Raw genomic sequence first — 16,493 nt, 5'->3', positions numbered from 1 at the left:
TCGAGGCCTTTTATAGCTGACTATGCGGTATGGGCTTTGCTCATTGTTGAAGGCCGAACTGTTACCTATAGTTGTTAATATTTGTGTTATCTTGGTCTTTTGTGGATAGTTGTCTCATTGGCAATCATACCACATCTTCTTTTTTATATTGTAATTTCTCCATCTTTTTTAAAGTTTGAACCTTCCAATTGAATCTTATTCTATTTAAGGTTTATTGTGTTGTTCATGTAATACTTTTTAAGTTCACTTTTTCACAGCCTGTTTTCCAAGAGTTGCTTTTATTCTATATTCCTTTGAATACTTTAGTATCGTCTGACTTCATACAATGTTACCAGATAAATGAGAAGAATAATCATATTTTTACTCTCTGCATTTCAATGTAAATGACTGGTACTTTTAAACTAAATAGGTTACAAAACATATAATTTGTTTTAAAAGATTTATTGGTTTCAGATACACTATAAAATATACTTTCAAACAATTCAACATTTTAAAATAAATTAATCACATGAAGATTTAATAGTAGCAACATTAAATTAGCAACTTTTTTATACAGTTATACAATTTCTTCTTAGTTTTGTTATGTACATCCTTAATCTTTTCAATATCTTGAAAATTTACAGAATCTTTTTTAAACAAAAATGAAAATTTTCTCCAAAAATCTTTTAATCGTTTAATGCACCCAAAAAATAACAAGTCTGTTCAGCTAAAACTTTTTAAATTGGCTGTTTTTAAACATACGTTTTACCATATAATGAAGTTTCTTTTGACAAATGTGTTGTATATGCATGACATAAAAAATATAAAAGAAAACTCTTTTTCTTCATTTGAATTAGAACCAATTATAAGCATATATATTCATGAAACTAAAAATTTGTTATAACATAAAGAGTTTGTGATTATGTAACAACACATAACTGAGTCTCAATGTCTAAGTTACAATGATGACAGTTCAAACTCTTTTTCCAGGTGCTTGTGAAATTGCCAGTTTGCCTTGTCGATCGCTCGCGCAACATCATTCCAACTACCTGTCTTGTCTGATGGTGCTACGGGAAAATAGTTCAGGCATGTAGTTCTGATGGCCGATATCTTTTCTGGATTGATCTGTTCTTTAACTAACGACTTGTTGCTGGATTTACCACTGACATGTTTTTGGTACACATCTTGCAGTGAACAAATTTCTCTAAACAAGTCAACACCAAACTTTCTTCTGTCACTACCTGCTTTTAGTTTGGACTTGTGTATTATATTATCTGGAATTCCTAGATCTGTTGTATTAATCGCAATTGGAATAGTACATATGTTTAAATTTAAAGCGGATGGCGTAGTTGTTAAAATAGTGGCTACAGAGAGTTGACAAAATTTGGCATCTGCAACTAAAGGTTTGGCTGGGTTTTCTTTGTTCAATTCTATTTCTGACAGTACAAGTCTTGTAGTGTTGTTGTCAAGGCTGATGAGGTCATTATTTGAGTCGCATAAGGTTGTTGGCGCTATGCTGATAGAGGATGTAGAAACTGGAGCTGACGGAACAAATGCAGTGAAATTGTCTATATCTGTATTGTTTATTTTGAGTGACGGTTCCTGACTTGTTGGAGGCATTGGAGAAGCTGTTTCAGTGAAACATGTCAAAGGTACATCTTCTGTAATTGTAGCTGGAATTTTGCTGACGTCTGGCAAGGTACTTATTGAAGATGGATGCACAGATTGTTGTTGTGACTTAACTTCAGTGGTACATGCAGAAAGTTGTATTGGTTTGACAGACTGCCATCCAAGCAATATAGTGTGCATATCTTTTACTGTGTTCTCTATGGATAATAATCTACCTGAGTCTATCTGCTGATTTACTATACTGTCCAGGTCTGGGAATGTTAGACTTAAACGGTTCTCTTAGTGTTGGTATACTGAAGAATTGCTTGGTGACTGCTTGGCAGGTGACAAGTGATCTGGTGAAGAAGAAGTTGAAGTGTGATCTGACTGCTTGGCAGGTGACAAGTGATCTGGTGAAGAAGAAGTTGAAGTGTGATCTGACTGCTTGGCAGGTGACAGGTGATCTGGTGAAGAAGAAGTTGAAGCGTATTCCAAGGGTTTGGCAGGTGACAAGTGATCTCGGGAAGAAGTTGATGAGAGATCTGGTGATGAAAATCCTGATGATTTAGGATGTACTTCTGATGGTTGAATGTTGATAGTAGCAATATCTGACTTTGGTGATACGGGTGGAATGTCAATATGTTTGATTGCTGATCTGCTCAATGTGATAACTTTAGTCTGGGTGGCTATAGATCTTTTCATCTGGATGAAGTCATTTACTTTACTTTGTGTTTCCACATTTAAATTGTAAGTTGGTCGTGGAGCTGGTGGGGTCAAAATGCTACTTGCTTTCGGTGGAGAAATTGATGCTATGCATTTGTGCTTTAATGCAGCTTTGGAAGGTTTAGTTGAGCTGACAATAGGCTGTACTGCTTCACTCTCTGTAACTGCAATCTAAAAATTAAACAAAAATGTCATATTCGTTTACTTTTTATACTTTTGTATATATATGAAGTGGGCCAGTGTTTTTTTTTTTCTTTAACATTAACATTAATCTAACCATTATATTATGCTTCATAAATATTTGGTTTCAAAATCCATTACAATTATTGAGCATTTTATAAATCTGGTTTTTTTTATTATATTTGTCTATTTTAGTCTAAATAATGTTTACTGTGTGACATTCATTCTTCTTTTGTTCACCATGTTTAACTAAATTTTTACAAAGTTGTAAACATTGCCACATTGCCCATTCTTCAAATGTTTAAAATTTTGATTAAAACCTTTCAATTGGCAAACAATGAACATGTGTACCCTTGTGTACTGTAAATCTAGAAATTATTAGGATTTTTTTTATTATTGCGAAAAATGTGACAGGTTTATATTTGCAGTAATTTTAACTCACATTTTGATTTTTTTTTCTATTCATTAAAAAGGATTCTTTTCTCAATATAAAAATATTATTGCAAACATTTAAATTAAGTTTTTGTCTAAAGTGACAAAATTGAAGTAATAAATGCACCAATACTTTCTGAACATAGTATTCCTTAATATGACTACAACTTCAATAAATAAACTACCTGGACCAAAAGTCAGTTGTTGTTTTATGCTGTAGTTCATTTAATTTATGTTCTATATTAATTTATGAAGGCTGCTGGTTGTGTTTTAATCTGTTTAAACTGGTTATTTTGAGGCTCTTTATTGCATTTTATTTTATTATATAGCTTATGGAAATTGCTCTGGGTTTAAACAATACTGTAATCAATAATTACTTATATTAACAACATTGTGTCTCATAGACAGGCCTGGAGCCCCCTTTTGTAAGAACAAGAGTGCACACACTGAAATGTCTCGCCTTCTTTACTAATCATTGATATTATGTTGATAGTCCTAAATATAAAGCTTTATAACAACTGTCACATAAACTCAACATTAACCAAGAAAACAACATTGATCAATGAACCATGAAAATGAAGTCAAGGTCAGATGAACCATGCCAGGCAGACATGTTCAGCTAACAGTTCTTCAATACAACAAATATTATTGACTTATTGCTTATAAATTAAGAAAAAGAGACCAAAACACAAACACTTAACCCTTAGCAATGGACCGTGAAAATGAGGTCAAGGTCAAATAAAACCTGTGTAACAGACATATAGATCATAAAATACACCAAATATAGTTGACCTAATGCATAAAGTATTAGAAAAATAGACCAAAACTCAAAAACTTAACTTTGACCACTAAACCATGAAAATGAGGTCAAGGTCAGTTGACGCCTGTCAGCTACACATGAACACCTTACAATCGTTCCATACACCAAATATAGTAGACCTATTGCATATAGTATAAGCAGCCCCCCTCCCCCTTAATCATGTGTTAATGAAAAGTTCTGGATTTTCTACTGTGTCTAATATAATTGATGTCTCATTGACACTCATACCACATCTTTTATAATTTTCTTAGGTAAATGAATTGGACTTACTGTAGACTGCTTTGATTTTCTTTTCTCTGCACGATAACTTGACCTGGCTTTCTCTAATTCATCTTGGTTAGCTAAAAAAAAGAAAGAAATTATAAATACATGTTTTCTATATACATGATATAAAGGATATATAAGTGATCAAACATGAACTTAAAACCTTAAAACCTGTCATTTTACTTAAGTTTGTGAGAAGTTAAGAATACAACTACATGTATCCAGTGAAATTCATCTAAACTATTCTTGAATCTAAAGTGATTTTGTTACTATATATATATATGCAGGCGATTTGGTGTCACGATATCTCTGTAGCATGGGTTTGAATCCAGGGAGGAACAAAAAATTTGCAAAAGCAAATTTACAGATCTAACATTGTTGGGTTGATGTTTAGACGAGTTGTATATACATATAAATAAATCATTATATTTTATATTGAAGTACACAATGACAAAGATTCTGAAGAACAATTAGTTATAAGTTTTGGATACACTGTTTTTCAGGAGAAGATTTTTAAATGTTAGCAACATTATATGTATGTGCCTGTCCAAAGTCAGGAGCCTGTTTACAATTCAGTGGTTGTCCTTTGTTTATGTATTTTTGATTTTCGTTCATTTTTTTTTATAAATAAGGCGTTTAGTTTTCTTGTTTGAATTGTTTTACATTGTCATATTGGGCCTTTTATAGCTGACTGTGAGGTATGAGCTATGCTCATGGTTGACGGCTGTACATTGACCTATAGTTGTTAACGTCTGTGTCATTTTGGTCTATTGTGGACAGTTGTCTCATTGGCAATCATACCACATCTTTTTTATATTGAAGAACAAATTGGGAACAATTGTCTTTAAAGGGCAAAAACTTCTAAAGGGATCAATTTACAATTTTGGTCATGTTAACTTTTTTGTAGATCTTACTTTGCTGAACATTAGTTAACAGTTAAACTCTTTCTATAATAAGAATCAAAATAAAAACAAAAAACAGCAAAATTGGAAAAAAACAAAAACAAATTTCACAAGAAAAAAACTATCTTAGAAGGACTCATTTCAATATAACTTTTAAAATGATTATGGAGAAGTTGGAGGGGGCTTTCAAGTCATCATTTTGGGATAATAGCACTTGTTCTAAAATAAACAATATCTGAAAAAATACCCTGTTCTTGACATCCTCAGAAAATGTATGCTTGACTGTTATTTTAATAAATCCTGTTCTTTTCTTAACGGCTATGTTAAAAAGTGAGCTTGTTTTAACCAGCAGGGCATGAAAAGGTGACCCTGTTTTGAGGCATACTCGTACCTATCAAAAAATGGAATGAACCCCCTCCCCTATTTTACTAAGAGAATAAAAAAAGGTGTACTTACTAGATATCTTCAATATTGTTGACTGGTATGATGTTCCTTCCCAGTCAATTGTAACGGTAGCTTCCTCTGTCTTCTCCCCTTCAGTGATCTAAGACACTGGACACACCCCAGTACTTCCGTCATTGATGAAAACAACAGCTATAAACTCTTCACTTGGGGAGACGTGCTGCTGGATATAACTAAGTTCAGCTTCTACTAAAACTGCACGATCATCTGTAAGAAAAAAAAACAATCTTAAGTTTAAACCCTTTAAAGTTAAAAACAATACTGTCATTTAAAAAATTCTGTAATACATGTTGGAGTATATTTTTACTGTTTAAATTTGGAAATTATTTTATTGTTTTCATTGTCTGATTATTATGAAAAATGTGGTTGTAAAAGCAGTAATAACCTGCATTTGAAATGTTCTCAAATATCAGAGATGACACAAGCTTTAGCAACCATAGCATTCTTATAATTGACATCAATAATTGACCTTGACTTTTGACCTGGATATTTGCATGAAAAAAATAATGCCTAAGTTTCATGGACAAATGGAGGAAAAGACCGACTGTAAAACTGATCACTATGGGTTAACTGAAACAAGTTGCACAAATAGGCAGTCCTTACCAATATGCGTCTTTAATTATGGAGTTAGTTGATGTGATTTGAATTCATAATAAATGACCTTGACCAAAAACTCATTTGGTTGAACTGTACCAGAGGTGGGAGTCTGAAAAGAAGTTTATGAGAGCACCTGGGAATTTCCAACACCCTACCCCATCATCTCAAATAACAAAAAACTGCCAAATTTTGTTAAAACTACAAATTCCGTAGCAGCAACCCAACAATGAGTTGTTCAGTTTGTCTGATAATTTGTGGGCCGATAAATCTGGACTAATTGAACAATTTCACCCCATGCCTGATTAACTCTAAAAGCTTTAGTTTTTGAGATAGAACATTTGTAGAAGCCAAAAACAGCATTAGACAATATGTTTTATTTTTAGCCATGGTGACCATGTTTGTCCCTGGATTGAAACTTTGGATAGAATTTATAAAGAGCATACCGGTACCCTAAGGAACACTCAAGTCAAACTGAACTGTTATTATTAGCTGTTTTTTAGCTGTTATTTTCCAGTTCTTCATATTTTTAGCAGTTCTTTAGCTGTTCTAAGCATTCAATCTAATAGCAGTTTGAAAAACTGCCACAATTCACCATTTCTTAGCATTCGGCTTAGCATTCGTCTTAGCATTCATCTGAGCATTCGACTTAGCATTCGTCTTAGCATTCATCTTAGCATTCCTCTTAGCAGTCAGGACAACAGTTATGACAGCAGTTCGATAGCAGTTGACCTATTAATCTTTGTTATAAAAATGCTTGGATCTGGCTATGTTTTCAGCTTGAAGTTAAACATTTATTTGAAGATCTTTTGATCATTTTCAAATGTGCATTTTGGCTCCATGTTGTGTGGAAATACTTGCTAGTGAAAAACTGTATTTTTGTCATTTATAAGCTTAATTTTGGATGAATTGAATACTTTTACACACCTGCAGTACAGTAAGTTGAAAGTTACAGTTAATGCTTGTGTATATTCTGACATAACTTTGTTGGGGAAACAGAAATCATACAGAAAGCCCACAAAAAGGGGGAATAGTTGTTTACTTAAATAGAATATCTGATGTTGACAGGATTGTATTAGAATACTAGCATATATATATATACTTACAGTTCAAGATGTTATTTGAAAAAAATAGATATGATTATTTTAATCTATTATTTTGTTAAAAAAACAAATCTAATCATATTCGAGAGTTGAAAAAAGGGGGAGGGAATTCATAGGTAAACCTAGACTGCAAATAGCTGATTGGTTAAAATTGTCCAACCATCAATTTAATGAAATTAATTCATAATATGTAATTTTACTTTAGTTTGTTTCAGAAAAAAGAAACATAATAATATATTACATGTATCAAGAATTTATTTCTTTAAAATTCCAAAAGAGAAAGAGGATATAACTGTTGTCTTTTGGTCCACATGTAATAGAATAAAAACAGTACATTTGGCATGTTTGGTAATAATGATAACAATGAAATAACTTCTTATTTGAAAATCACATAGTCAAGGTAGTGATAAGCCTCTTAGCAGTAATAGCTCTTAAATAAGTTGCTTTTTTTTTTTAAAGTTTTGATAATTAAAGTGCATTTTTAATTGTTCCTATATCATTACGGCCACTTATATAATTAATAAAGGGTCTAAGACCAGCTAAAGTAAGTGCTACTCTTTTTTTTTTAACATTCCCTTAAAATTAAGTCTGTTATTAGATTGTATAGTTACTGCTCTAATTACAAATATAAGTACAACTTTTTGAAATTTCACACAAGACTTACAGTAAAATATTAAAATTTTAATAATTTTTGCTTTCATATCTTTTACACTGTATATTGATTACCAGTATTCATGTGTCGCCTTTGTATTGCAACTCTTGGCAGATCTGATAGCATTCCACAGCAGTTATTAGCAGTTTATAAAACCATATTAGGATGTAAAACTTCCCTACTGAAAATTTAATTGGGATTCCATTGAGATTTCCGAGGAATTCTGTGGAATTCCACTGGTGCCATTGGAATTCCACTGGCATTCATTGGAATCATGAATTACAATGGAATTCCACTGTAAAAAAATATGCATCTTCTGGAATCTCAACAGAATTCCAATGAAATTCCAATGGAAGAACAAGTAAATTTCTGCATGATCATGCATAATTTTATTTTTCTAGTGGAATTTCCACAAAATAATTGCAACTAAACAAAAATCATTCTGGTTATAAATTCAAATGTGCCGGTAGTAACAAACTACCTACTGGCTACAATTTTTTATCAAAAAACTGCTGCAAAATTGTCCTTTACATGTAATTTCATTGGTTGGTTTGCTGTTAGGTTTCTGTCTTATTGATGTTAACCCATTTCCTACTTTCCTATTTTTTTACACATAAAAACAAATGCATTTGGTTTGTTTGTGATGCACAACAGTGCTAAGTAAGAATCATATATTAGGCTAGCTAACAAGAAATACTTCAATATTTATTGGGCAAGTAAATTATTTTCCGGACAAGTAAAATTTTAGGTTTCACTTGCCCGGGGACAAGTGCTCACAACAATTATTTCCACACCCCTGTTACTTCAATACACGTGATACACGATGTGTTTACAAATGTAGTGTAATCTTAAGTAATAAAGCAAAATTATGTCCATGAAAAAATATTTCCTTTTCATTTAACAACAGAAATTAGCTCAGATCCTTTTTCATTTTTTCATACTACGCCAGAAGAGTGTTACATTTTGAGAGTCATACAAAATTTGGGACTAACTTTGAAGTTTTGTAACTTACTTTGAGCTGGAGATGTTTCTCAAGTTTCGTTTTTACAATCATGACAATGGTAAACTTAATTTCTTTCTTCTAAAGATGTAATTTCTGATTGTCTCTCCGAGTTCAAACATGTGCCTTTCTTAACCATCATACGACACATAGAGGAACTTGGAAAAAAGCACAGATTTTAATGACAATTCATTCATTCCCAAACATTGCAGACCGGTGTCAATAATTATCATCATTAATGAAATACGTTTACCTATTGTAAAACGCTTCAATGACTTTGACAAAAGATTGCAATGCAGACAAATGATAACAAGTGACTGGAAATAGAAAAAACGTCATAATTACGTCAGCAAAATGGTGTTTTTGACGCTAATAATACAAATGAAGATGGTTGATATGAAGTAAAATAGCTGTCAAATAAAGCAGATTTGTTATCAGATAAGTAAATTATATATATTTTGATTATTTTTTTTTGCTGAATAACTATTTGTTGAAGCATTATAATAATTATTGATAATTATAATAAATATGAAACACCAGAAAGTAGCCTTTACATTTTACAGCGTTAGTTTAATGGTGGTTTAATGATTTCCATTCAGGAATAACTGATAGATTTGTACAATATATTTTATTTCAAGGTTAACATAATTCATGCTTCAGCCATTCTTATGATTGTGTGTGGGTAAATTAAAAGGGGGAAAAGGAAAGAGTGGGGTACATTATTTGAAATGTCATGAAAAGGCTGAATTAATATTCATGTTATTAATCTTTATACTCTATTCATTGTATTGATATTTTAATAAAAACGACATTTATCAAATTAAATTATTACATTGTATTATACCTGTTAGAAACTGTTTAATCTTGAGTGTTTATTTAAAACAAATATCAAGGACTTTTGATTCTTTGTGGTGTGATTTTTGATTTTGCAGGGGGAAGCTCAGATGCATTTATTGATTAAAAGATCTGTTTAACTGTGAAGAATTTCAAGCAGAACAACTTCACCAAGATGTTATTTAGCATTTCTAGTTGGAAGTCCTGATACAGCAATTTTAATTACAGACAGGAAGAGAAGTTTACTTATGATAATAACACAAAAATAAAAAATGAAAATTCAAGAAAATCCTTCTTAATAATTTCATGAGCTTTAGATGAACAGTTCATGAACTTCAAGTGGACAAACAATGTTCATGAATTAAATTACTGATGAACAGTTCATGAACACATTAGTTCATGTGTTCATGAATGATTCATGAACTGGTATGGTTCATGGACAAATTCATGAACTAAACATGAACAGGACATGAACTACAAATGGACAGGCATGTTTTTGTTCATGAACTTTAATGAAATTTGGTCGGGATTTTCTTTGGACTTTCTTAGGATTTCATTGGGATACCAATGGATTTCCACTGGAATCTTGGTGTAAAACCACAGCAGATTCCACTGAAAAAACAGTGGAATCTGCTGTGGTTTTACACCGAGATTCCAGTGGAAATCCATTGGTATCCCAATGAAATCTGCTGTGGTTTTACACCAAAATTCTAGTGGAAATCCATTGGTATCCCAATGAAATCCTAAGAAAGTCCAAAAAAAATCCCGACCAAATTTCCCAATGTGAATCCAGTGGAAATTGCAGTGGATTTCCACTGGAACTTCCACTGGAAATCCCAATTAAATTTTCAGTAGGGTTAGCAAGTTGGCATGAATATTCATTATTGACAGCTGTTATTATAGCAGTTCTCATGAATATTCATTATTTGATAGCTGTTCAGATCTCATTTAAATTTTTGTTAAAAATAACTGCCAAAGAACTGTGAAGGCTAAATAAACTGCTAAGAAACAGCTATGGAATGCTATTGGAATGCCTTTATGCAAATTAATTATTGCCTTATATTTGGTAACTGTGAATGCTAATAAACTGCCAAAGAACTGCTGTCAAGTGGGAACTGTGAATGCTAATAAACTGCCAAATAACTGCTGTCAAGTGGGAACTGTGAATGCTAATTAACTGCTAAAGAACTGCAGTTCACTTTGACTTGGGCATTTATTTAATAAATTTGCAGGTAATTGGTCCAGAAGTTTCAGAGGAAAAGTTTTTTAAATGACAGGCTATGGACAATGACAGACGATATAGTGATGGCATAAGCTCACATCGGCCCTTGAATTAATGTCAGACATGTAGACAATGGATGGTCAATGGTATGTACCATAATATGTCATGTAAACAGGTGTATAAAAAGGGAGGGGGTCATAAAATATTTTAAACATGGTTATCTTTTTATTAATATTTAATACTATTATTACCTGACAACTTAATAACTTTAGCTGTACATTCAGTACCATCCCAGACAACTGTTACAGTCTGTTGGTCATTTAAGTCACCATCACCAAGCTTACAACTTGGTATAATGCTGGTCTGTTGTTCTTCTGGGAAGTAAACAGCTGCATAGCGTGGTCTTTTCACTAAAAATAATAATAAAATATCATATCAAAAGACGTCACCTCATCCTTACAACATATAACAATAAATTGGTGCGCCATGAGCGCATGATACGACAGTCGTCTTGTGTGTAAGTTTTATGCAATCATCATGATCATCATAAATAGTTATTAAATATTAAATTAAAGAAGTGTTTAAAGTTTTGAGCAATAATCATAAATCATTTTTGAGAAACCGGCGCGATATGTGAAAAACCCACACCCCTGTTTTAGTTACAAAGGCCTGTAACAGAAAATTTTTTAATCTTATTTTCACCAAAAAGTATACAGATCAATTGACCATCATCATGATGATCATAAGAAACAACTATATTAAGGTTCATGAAATTTGAATAGGTCATTCTCAAGTAACAGTGCGACATGTTTACGCTGTACAGACAGACACCGGACATTTGTATACCATAATATAATAATAATAATAGTAGTAATAATAATAATAATAATAATAAGTCCTGTTGGAATTTTGACAGGCTTTTAAAAAGTAAGTCTCTTTTTGAAAGTATTTGGATACATAGTTTCAAAGAGTATTGAAATTGTTTAGTACGATGGACCACATAGATTGATGGACAATTGATGCTAGTGACAAATATTTCATGCATTTTCAGAAAAACACGAGATTAAAGTTAAAACATCAAACATATAATTTAAAAGTGAAGAGATGTGATAAGATTGCTTAATATGAGATGTACTTTTTGATCAGTCATATTCCTGACAAACATTGAAACATTCTTGTGCAGTTAATGATTATTCTTCAAAATCAAATAATGGGGACTTAAGCCTGGTTTGTTTATTAAATGAAAGCACAAAGAAAATAGTCAAAACAAGAATGTGTGCTCAGTACACGAAAGCCCCACTCGCACTATCATTTTCCATGTTCAGTGGACCGTGAAATTGGTGTAAAAACTCTAATTCGGCATTAAAATTAGAAAGATCATATCATAGGGAACATGTGTACTAAGTTTGAAGTCGATTGGACTTCAACTTCATCAAAAACTACCTTGACCAAAACTTTAAACTGGAGCGGGACAGACGGACGAACGGACGCACAGACCAGAAAACATAATGCCCCTCTACTATCGTAGGTGGGGCATAAAAATACTATGTTTCCTTCCAAGATATTTGTCCTACTTGTTTAAACAAAATCGTATTGCCTCAGCTTGATTTTTTATACTGGTTAATGATTATTTTATAACTTTCATGACTTTTTTTGTCGTTAAACAGATCCCTCCCCCAAAAAAACAAATTTTAAAATTTCTTAAATATTAAATTTACTAGTATCAGGGAATTTTAGGCAAAATATATTATTAAGAATATGAGAAGGAATTTGCTGAATGTCACAAGCACTAAAGACCACTAAAGCATTGTCGTTTACTTCAATTTCTATTTCACATATGTTGTTCCTTCTTTAAAATTTGAACTTTCTTAGCTACTATTATTTTTATTTCACTTCTTTTAAATTCTGTGTTTTCTTGTTATCTCTTTGCCTTTCCAATTTCTAATTCATACTTTCCCAAACTTTCAGCGTAATTTTCCTGGAGAACTGAAGCTACATTTACCTAAAGTTTAATTTATTTATTTGTAATGAAAAGGTGTAATATATAATATGATAGTGCAAAATTAATCAAATCATGCATTAAAACATCAATTTAAAAAGATTAGATACCTGACTAACAAAGGCACTCATTAAGCATTTAACATCATAACGTAATATATGGCCAGGTTTTGGAAGTGATTGCAATAATTAGGTCGTATGATGGGTATGCAATTTTATATTGCTTCTGCATATGGTGTACATCCTTTTTAGTGTTTTTTTTTAATGTACAATGGCAATTTGGAATGAAATATAAGTGACGATATAGGGAGCATTTTAGTGTCCAATACAAATGCAAATTCAAGGTATATATTTAATAGCTGTGACCTTGACCATTTACAGTACACACAGAGAGGATGTAATCTCATACTCCCTACACTGTAAAAACTTGGTTTTACACCAAGAAACTCCAGCAACTCTCTCTAAATTTTGGGAGGAAATTGGGAGAAAGTTGGAGTAATTCCTTCCTGAAACTCCTTATTTGTTTATTACCTTGGTGTGGTTTCTCTCTACACCATGATTTGTATTGCTATGGTTACCTTTAAAGTGTGGCAGTAGTTGTTGACTACAATAAACATTTCTTCTGTTTCCTGTCATTAAATGACAGTCACAATAATGATGAAAAGTGTGAGATTTGTTTAATATATATAATGTGATTTTATTAAAGAATCCTGCACAACTTTCTTTATTAAAATTATATTAATCATTTGTTCTAACAGTGTTGGTTTTGATACCTAAGAAACATAATTAAAACAAATGAAACATCACCTGTAAGTAGAGTTTAATTAATAGAGAATAAAGACATTTATTCAATATTTTTCTTCTAAATTTAAATTAAATAATAAGAGATAAAGAAAAGTTATATAAATATAATACATATATAATTATCTACATTATTTTATTTTATTCATTTAATTTTTTTTTGTATCATTACTTTTATTTCATTCATTATTATTCTTTTGTATCAATACTTTTATTTCATTCATTATTTCTTTTTGTATCATTACTATTATTTTGTAAACCATGTATATATTAATATCTATATGTATAAACTGACTTTAAATACAACTTATTGTAAATATCAAGTTGCCATTCTTGACAATGAGATTATGAAAGAATGCAAATAATTTCCCCATCTAAAAATACATATTTGTACAATAATTTTAAAAATCATTTCATTAACCTTTTTTTTTTATAGCTTTCAGAAAATAAAACTAAATAGGAAATGATTGAAATAGGAAGAAGTGAGAGAATAGTTGACCTGTAATTATATGTCACTGTCAGATCATGCTGTCATGCTTTGTTGATTTTTATGACTTTTACCTGCAATCAACAGGTCATAAAACCCTCCTAGATGGGGGTAATTACTTGGTGTCTTTTTGGGAAAGAAATCTGTATTTCACAGTGTGACACTGTGTTACACCAGAATCAGTGTTGGGAGTATGAGATTACATCCTCTTTGTACCTTAATAAATTCACTCACATTTGGGAATATATTTTCTATTGATAAAGTAAAAGCCTAATTCTTTTAATTTACCTGTATTTCTTTCATAGTTCCAACCAGTACCAAACATTTGCCATTCTTCAACAAAACTGGCTTCAACCTAATGAAAAGAAAGTAGTACCAAATGTACAAATGAAAGTACATGCAGTGTTCAAATACTATAGCTAAGACATATTACATTTAAAATTACCTGGAAACTCATGCTGTTAACAATGAAATTTGTAATAATAATGTATAAAGGCTTTCAAAACCAAATTGGTTTCATTAAATTTGTTGAAATTATCCATAAATATAGATTTCATTTTATAAATAGAAATGGAACTATTTCTAGTTCAATATTTTTGTTGAAACAAATCCTGTCATGTTCTTTACATGAAAGTCTTCAAGTATATAGGACAATGCTTTACCACAAAACTAATTTGAAATATTGACCCTAAACTTGAAATTATCACCAAGACCTCTTAATTCATTTTTATGACTGCTAGGGCAAATATGAATATAATTATGGTCCTCATGATACTTTATATCTACTTTGGAAAATTATCAAAAATATACTTTGAAATTATTTAACTAAAGATTTAATTACCTTCCTTTTACTCATTGAATTAACCATGTTTAAAACAGTTTCTTCTCCTGAATTAATTTACATGATTCTTTTGCAACTCCAAATATTTTCTTTCCAGTTTAATTCTCCTTTTTCTTTATATACATGTATGGTTGATGAATTCACAGAAAGTACATTCAATCCATTAAGAAAATTGTTAAAATGTGTGACAACAGTGCATGCATGTATCATTCCTGAAAAATATGATATGAAATGTCAGTCTGCACATGTATTGGTTAATTAGATAAACTATAAACTACTTAGACTTGAGTTCATAATTTTATTTGGAATATACAATTGATTTTTTCAATTTATAGATTATATATATTTATATAAAATGATTGTTAATTCATTTTTACCTTTATTCTTTAATATAGATCACAGACTCATATTAATAATTTCAAGTAATGTGGAGCGACCCCATTGTGATTGTTGGTGTGTTTTTGAATTAATAAATCTGTAAGGTATCAGACCACTTGGTCTCTGATCACATGCAAAAGATGACTTAATATGAACATTCTCATTATAAAACATTAATTCTGTGAATGAATCATTGTGACTGTATTTGTTTACTTTTTCAATTCTAATTTCATTTATTATTAATTGCTACCAAATAATTATTTATTAAATAATCCTCCCCTTTAGGATGCAAAACTAAAAAGCCCCTTAAGCATATATACATGTATGACTTTCTGTTCATTGCAAAAATGATAAATTCCAGGGGCAAAACTCCCCCAGAATTTACCATGTTTACTAAGTCCAGCTTCATACACCGTCAAAATAATGCTTTTTACCCTCAAACCACATAAACCCCAGACCATAATAGAGGGGATCTGAAGAAAGAAAAAGAGAGGTGTGGGGCAGGTTCATTTATAAAAGACATGAAACCATACACCTTCTCCACCCAGTAAAATGTGTAAAGAGAATCTAAAGAGAACATCCAACTCTCTTACCATGTGCACCTTTTGAATTGATAACAAATTCACCAGTCCCATTTCTTTTCCTCGTTTCTACGCTGTAACACATGTATGATATGCAGGTTGCATGTGCAGCTACTACGATATGGTATGGACAAAATGCTCTGGACACGGCCTCCATCTCCTGGTCTAAGCCAAAGGTCGTGTCTCTGTTCGCAGACAGTATTCACAGGGGACAGCCATACATCTTAACGAACAGATTCTGCGCTAGGTGGTGAGCCAGAGCTAGCCGTCGACCTTCTTTCCAGGTTTCGTCAAACGAAAGGTCACTCACTGTCTGTGATTTGACGCCGAATTTCTCTCACAAAAACTTATATCATATGATCTTATTATAAGTTAGGAATCATTTAAAACTGTGTGAACTTTCAGGCTGAAGCAATTCATATTCTTTATTTTAAAAAGAACGCATGAATTTATCCTTTATGATAAACATTTCTTTCTTCCGTGCGATGAGCTGTAACTTGGGAAGTTGTTTACACACGTTATCAACAAAAAACGACGGAAATTTTACCGTGACCTAGTTATACAGGCGATATATCAAATTTTTTTAAAAGGGAACCAGTTTTACATGAGAAAAACGTTGTTATCTCCCTTAG

General features: G+C 31.6%; 1 protein-coding gene across 1 annotated transcript; it reads right to left on the bottom strand.

The window, feature by feature from the left end:
- Window positions 1-1,583: 1,583 nt before the first annotated feature.
- Window positions 1,584-5,421, bottom strand: LOC143058993 (uncharacterized). The gene is made up of 3 exons (XM_076232468.1): window positions 5,365-5,421; window positions 4,013-4,083; window positions 1,584-2,481 (listed from the first exon to the last, which is right to left on the bottom strand). The coding sequence occupies exon 3, from the start codon at window positions 2,287-2,289 to the stop codon at window positions 1,888-1,890; it is 402 nt and encodes a 133-aa protein (XP_076088583.1). The 5' UTR covers window positions 2,290-2,481; window positions 4,013-4,083; window positions 5,365-5,421; the 3' UTR covers window positions 1,584-1,887.
- Between the last annotated feature and the right edge of the window lie 11,072 nt (window positions 5,422-16,493).

Source organism: Mytilus galloprovincialis, chromosome 14, assembly GCF_965363235.1.
Source record: "Mytilus galloprovincialis chromosome 14, xbMytGall1.hap1.1, whole genome shotgun sequence".
In the NCBI taxonomy this organism is placed as follows: Eukaryota; Metazoa; Mollusca; class Bivalvia; order Mytilida; family Mytilidae; genus Mytilus; species Mytilus galloprovincialis.
This window is presented reverse-complemented; position numbering and strand designations above follow the sequence as displayed.

What these genes read in the sequence shown, in the direction of transcription:
- LOC143058993 (XM_076232468.1), bottom strand. Translation starts at nt 2,289, where the DNA reads ATGAAAAGATCTATAGCCACCCAGACTAAAGTTATCACATTGAGCAGA.